At 39.4% G+C, this 5,376-nt stretch overlaps 2 protein-coding genes across 3 annotated transcripts in view; both read left to right on the top strand.

Moving 5' to 3' along the window:
- The window catches only part of gnb3b (guanine nucleotide binding protein (G protein), beta polypeptide 3b), a 7,701-nt gene extending 3,791 nt beyond the window's left edge, over positions 1-3,910 (top strand). For both annotated transcript variants that reach the window (XM_008422672.2, XM_008422671.2), the window contains exons 5-9: positions 246-402; positions 480-546; positions 1,522-1,723; positions 2,536-2,752; positions 2,889-3,910. In XM_008422672.2, coding sequence (XP_008420894.1) covers positions 246-402; positions 480-546; positions 1,522-1,723; positions 2,536-2,752; positions 2,889-2,995 — 750 coding nt within the window. In that variant the 3' untranslated portion in view covers positions 2,996-3,910. The remainder of the gene's footprint in view (positions 1-245; positions 403-479; positions 547-1,521; positions 1,724-2,535; positions 2,753-2,888) is intronic.
- Positions 3,911-5,088: 1,178 nt separating this feature from the next.
- The window catches only part of LOC103472835 (triosephosphate isomerase), a 5,035-nt gene continuing 4,747 nt past the window's right edge, over positions 5,089-5,376 (top strand). Inside the window, exon 1 of the mRNA XM_008422673.2 lies at positions 5,089-5,336. Coding sequence (XP_008420895.1) covers positions 5,228-5,336 — 109 coding nt within the window. The 5' untranslated portion in view covers positions 5,089-5,227. The remainder of the gene's footprint in view (positions 5,337-5,376) is intronic.

Below are 5,376 nucleotides of genomic sequence, written 5' to 3'. Positions count from 1 at the left end.
GTGTGTGTGTGTGTGTGTGTGTGTGTGTGTGTGCGTGTGTGTGTGTGTGTGTTATATATATGTCATGCTTGCATGCTTGCAGAAATTCTGACTACTGTTCTGTGAGTTTGAATGGAGGGCATATTGGCAGACAAGGGACATAAACCACCTAAACAATAAGTTTGATTAAGTGGTGCTGGTGACTAAAACCTGAATGAATGAAAGTCTGAATGAACTCAACAACTATCCTGAATTTCTCTCCTCAGTTGGTTGCTGTCCCCCTGAAGTCTGCTTGGGTGATGAGTGTCGCCTTCGCTCCTTCTGGTAACCTGGTGGCCAGCGGTGGTCTGGATAACATCTGCACAGTCTATAACATTAAGGCTGCCAGTCCCAAGACCCTCAGGGAGCTGGATGCACACACAGGTGAGGACAAGCCATGTCTGCTACCTTAAAAACTTTAATGTAAGCCACTTTAAATAAAAATTGTGTCTCTCACACAGGTTACTTGTCTTGCTGCCGTTTCCTTAGTGATTCTGAGATCCTGACAGCTTCTGGTGACACCACCTGGTGAGTTTCTTACTGTTAAAAACTCATGTATCCATCCAGGAGCCATTTGTGGATGGATTTTGTGCGGCTCACAACTGTATATCAAGAATGATGAAACTCGCTTTCCCTGGACAAGTGGGGAAGAAAATTAAAATAACATTTGAATACTTTCTTGATTTCATTAAGATATTGAATGTTTACTTTGTTATTGGGCAGATTAAAAGTTGCAATATAATTTTGATTGATATTTTAGTCTTTAAAAAAGTTAAATAAACAAATAATTGGGCCTGCAACAAGTTTAAACTGGACAATTTAGGTTCACATGACAAAAAAATAGGAAACTAAGGTTATATGTCTCTGTAACACTTTATAAATTCAGACTTGATTCATGTTTAAAACAAAATTAAATCTCCATTAGTTCATTTTTGTAAACATTCACAATGACAACAATTTGACTTTTATGGATTTTTTTTACATACTTGAAAATTAAACATTTTGCAATCGATGTGGGTTTTAAATAATTTACTTTCATTTTTGTACTTTCTTCAACTTTGACATAGATCTAATAACTGAAATAAGTATGTACTTAATAGCAAACAATTGCAACCTGCAATTTCTGCTTTCCATATTTAGCCGGTTTTAATTAATTCCTTCTGCAGTATAGAAAAAGTTATGTAAATTATATAAATGTTTTTTTTATCTTATTCTATGTACCCTCTTAATATTACATTCATTTCACAATATATTATATTGATACTTTATATCAATGGATTTATTTCGATTATTTTATTTTCTATATTAATTTTCAAGCATGTTGCTGTGCCATTGGCAAGGCGTATAATTCTTGTAATTAATTGTGTGTCCTGCCAATGTGTTGTTTCTGACTGCTTGTATGGTTTTACTGCATCACATATAATTTGTGCTCACATTTAACAAATAACCTAATAATTAGATTCAAAATGCCACCAACACGCCATCCTTCTTAACTTTTCCTAGCTGCCTGTGGGACCTGGAGACGGGCAAGCAGAAAACGGTCTACACCAACCACATCGGCGACTGCATGTCGCTGGCCCTGTCTCCGGACATGAACATGTTCATCTCAGGAGCCTGCGACTCTCTGGCCAAGCTGTGGGACCTGAGGGAAGGAACCTGCAAGCAGACCTTCTCCGGACACACCAGTGACATCAACGCCATTGCTGTGAGGATTGTTGGATGGTTTGTTTTACAAGAATCAAGAAATCACTTTAATAGAGTCTGTAGGACAATGTGAAGTATGTTTAAAGATCACAAAACAAAAACTACGTATAATCACCAGACCTAAACAAATTCAAGAACACAGGAAAAAACAAGTCAGTCTTGAAAGTGTCATGGTTTCAGTGAGTTGACAAAGGCCTGTCTCACTTCTGCCAAAAAACATCCTGGTGTTTGTTATGCCACTCCATCATCCTTCTGCTACTTCCTGTCATCTTTTTTTCCACTATTAGTAACAGCTGGTTATGAATCACATGACTTGTGTGATGCGAAAAAAGTGTTTCCATTGCAGTTTTGCAAAATACACTATTTTAAGATAGCGAAAAAAACATATAATCCTTGTGCAAAAACGCTTTTTCTAAATCCTGCATGTTTTATTCTCTCCCTGGTGGTAATAACGACCTTTTCAGCATGTCAATGTTTTCTTAGGCCTTCTAATGAAAACATTAGAAGGCCTAAGACGCACCTGGATCACTGGATCCAGGTGCGTTAAACCAGGGAGAGAACTAAAACGTGCAGGATGCCGGCCCTCAAGGACCGACTTTGGGCACCACTGGGTCTAAGATAGCCTTTAGTTTTACACTCAAGGCCCTGCTGGTTTAGAAAGTTGCATTTTGTTTATCCTCTGGTTATCATTCTCCAATCTAAAACACTTAAATGTGACAAAATCCTTCACAAACTTTTCTTTGCAGTTCCATATTACACTAATCTTCGCCATCTTTTCCTCAAACACTTTCACTTTTTTTCTTCCACTTTCAGTTCTTCCCCAGTGGGAATGCCATCATCACAGGCTCTGATGACTGCTCCTGCAAGATGTATGACCTGCGCTCCGACCAGGAGGTGTTGGACTACACGGACACCAGCCTGAACGCCGGCGTCACATCTCTGGCCCTCTCCAACTCCGGCCGCCTTATCTTTGCAGGCTATGACGACTTCAACTGTCACATCTGGGACTCACTGAAGGGCGAGAAAGTTGGTGAGAGCTCTTTAGTTTTTCTATGATCATGGCTTCATGGATGTGTTGGCTCAAATGTACGCAAACAAGAAGGCAAGTGCAGGATTATTACTCTGTTTATCATCTATTTACTTGCAATTCACCCCCTGTCCTGCAGGTGTGCTCTCTGGCCATGACAACAGGGTGAGTTGCACCGGAGTCCCGGTTGATGGAATGGGTGTCTGCACAGGATCCTGGGACAGCTTCCTCAAACTGTGGAACTGAGGCACTTCAGTGGGAGGAAAACATCTCGGGAAGAAAAGAGGAGGAGCAGAAATGAGGAGGAAAGAATAAAGAAATGAAGGAAAGAGGAGACATTGTGTAAAAAACAAGGAGGATGCATGAATAATAAAAGGCCTCCTCTTCTTATCTTCCTCTCTTCTTCCTTAATAATGTATGAAAAACATGAGTGGTTGTGAATGAGCCTCATTGTGTAAATGGCACCAGGGAAACAATGCGCGATGCATCCTGCTGAATGTGCAGAAGAACTTCAGTGTTGTCATTTTAAATAACGAAACACGTTTTTAAAAATAGCACAATTAATCTAAATGTTGCCAGAGCAGGAAAAAAAAAAGCTCTGGAACAGAAACACATAGARGTTTTTGTCAATAAAAGGAGATCAAAGGCATAAGCACTGAAGACAAAGTTATAGAATAWWWTTTTTTTTTTCTCGAGCTCATTGAGTTGTAAAAGAGCCCTGAACTTCCATAGATCAGGTATAAATTAATTTATACCTGATAGTGCAACAGTTAGACTGAAGTTGATGTACAGTGTTTTTTTTTCTTTCTTTTTCTTTACTTTTTTTGTCAGACAATACACACACCAAGTGTAAATATATCGCAAAAAGTCATCATTGCTCGCCTCCTAAGAACAGACAGAGTTAACACAAGGTGGAGTTACACCAAGGGGATGTGAAGAACCCCAAAAAAAGAAAGTTTCAGTCTGGAAGCAGGCTGGTAGACTGGGCTGCAGGGCGGCTGTCTAATCAGAAAAACATTCTGTAAAAACATATAAGCTTAATTTCATCCCCCTCAGCCCAGCTGCATTCTGTAGTTATTGCACAAGTGTTCAACTCTAATGTACAAAAGGCAAAAATGTTTCCTGAAAATCTTTCTAATAAATAGTTCTGCATTAACGTTATGTTGGAGTTTGTGTTTTTTTGTCTCTGTTCCCAAAGGTAGCTGCAGCGCTTTCTAACAGTGAACTTTTTCCACATCAGAACCAGAAACTTGAATGTGTTTGACATCTTCATTATGTCAAGGCAACGCATGGCGGCATCTAACTGAAATAGAAATGGAGAACCAGAGTTTTTCAAAGTTTTCACCAGAAGAACTTGGGAATTGTGGTCTGCATTTTTAATCAGCCTCCTTTGACCTAATGATTTTAAACTAAATCAAGTGCAAGCACTTACATTAATCAGACAAGCAGCCAAAAGCTGCCTGGTAACTTTGGAGGAGCTGCAGAGATCCACAACTCATCTGGGAGAATCTGTTAACAGAACAACCTTTAGACTTGAACTCTAAAAAATTCACTATATGTAGAATTTTGGCAAAACAAAATTTCCAACAACTTCCTTTTTTGCTGATCTCTCTGGGTACTTTAGTTTCCTCCACTCACATTGTTGGGTTAATTGATTTCTCCAACTGGCCTTTGCATGTGTGTGTGTTGTTTGTCCTCTATCGCCCAATGGCTGCTGGAGATAGAGGCACCAGGGTTCTTTGCAACCCTTCAAGTCTATAAGTATAGACAATGAAGGCTTTACAGTTGTATGTCCGATTCCCACATGCTTCATTTTAATGTCCTCTTGTGGCATTAGAAGAAGTTTCTCAATTTTGCTAGTTGATCTCAGCTGTGGGAAGGAAGCTGCTTATATTTACTGTCACCAACCAGCATAAAGTGTTTCTGTGTCTCATTGTAAGGCTTTTGAAGATGTAAGGTTATAGACTTGTTTGTGTTTTCTTATCTCATTATAATGTGCTTTCTATTAATAAAAAAGTGCTTTATTTTCATTTCAGCTAAAATTTTCAACAATGTATTAATTAATGTGTTCACATGCCTTTCAATGTATAGATACTTGGAGAAATGAATGAATCAGTCTTAAAAATTCAGATTACAAATGTACATCATTATTCTAAAATAGTTCACTCAGCCTAATGGTCTCAGTTTTTTTTTTTAGTATGAAATAAATGCTTGGTGTAGTAGACAATTTTACAACAGCAATTAAAAAATGTAACATTTTAAAGGCTGTTTTTTTGTTCGCACAGCAGGAGGCGCTATAACCACCCATAAAACTTGCTCCACCCCGGTCTTTTAATCCCAACTCAGAAGAAGACGGATTTTCGCAAGTAATGTTTGGTACTGATATTTCCAACAGCTCTTGAACTGCACACCAGCCTGAACTGAACACCGGGGCCTTCATCTCCTCTCTCACCGGGTATCAGCCACCAGCAACCGGCCATGGCGCGGAGGTTCTTCGTCGGGGGAAACTGGAAGATGAACGGAAATAAGGAGAGTCTGGAACAGCTGATCACCATCCTGAACACCGCCAGCCTGGACGATCAGACCGGTAATCCTGACTGATGAGCGGCTGCGGGGTTAGATGCAAC

The sequence above is a fragment of the Poecilia reticulata genome, linkage group LG11, assembly GCF_000633615.1.
Source record: "Poecilia reticulata strain Guanapo linkage group LG11, Guppy_female_1.0+MT, whole genome shotgun sequence".
In the NCBI taxonomy this organism is placed as follows: domain Eukaryota; kingdom Metazoa; phylum Chordata; class Actinopteri; order Cyprinodontiformes; family Poeciliidae; genus Poecilia; species Poecilia reticulata.
Note: the sequence above shows the minus strand (reverse complement) of the source record. Positions and strands in the feature narration are given on the sequence as shown.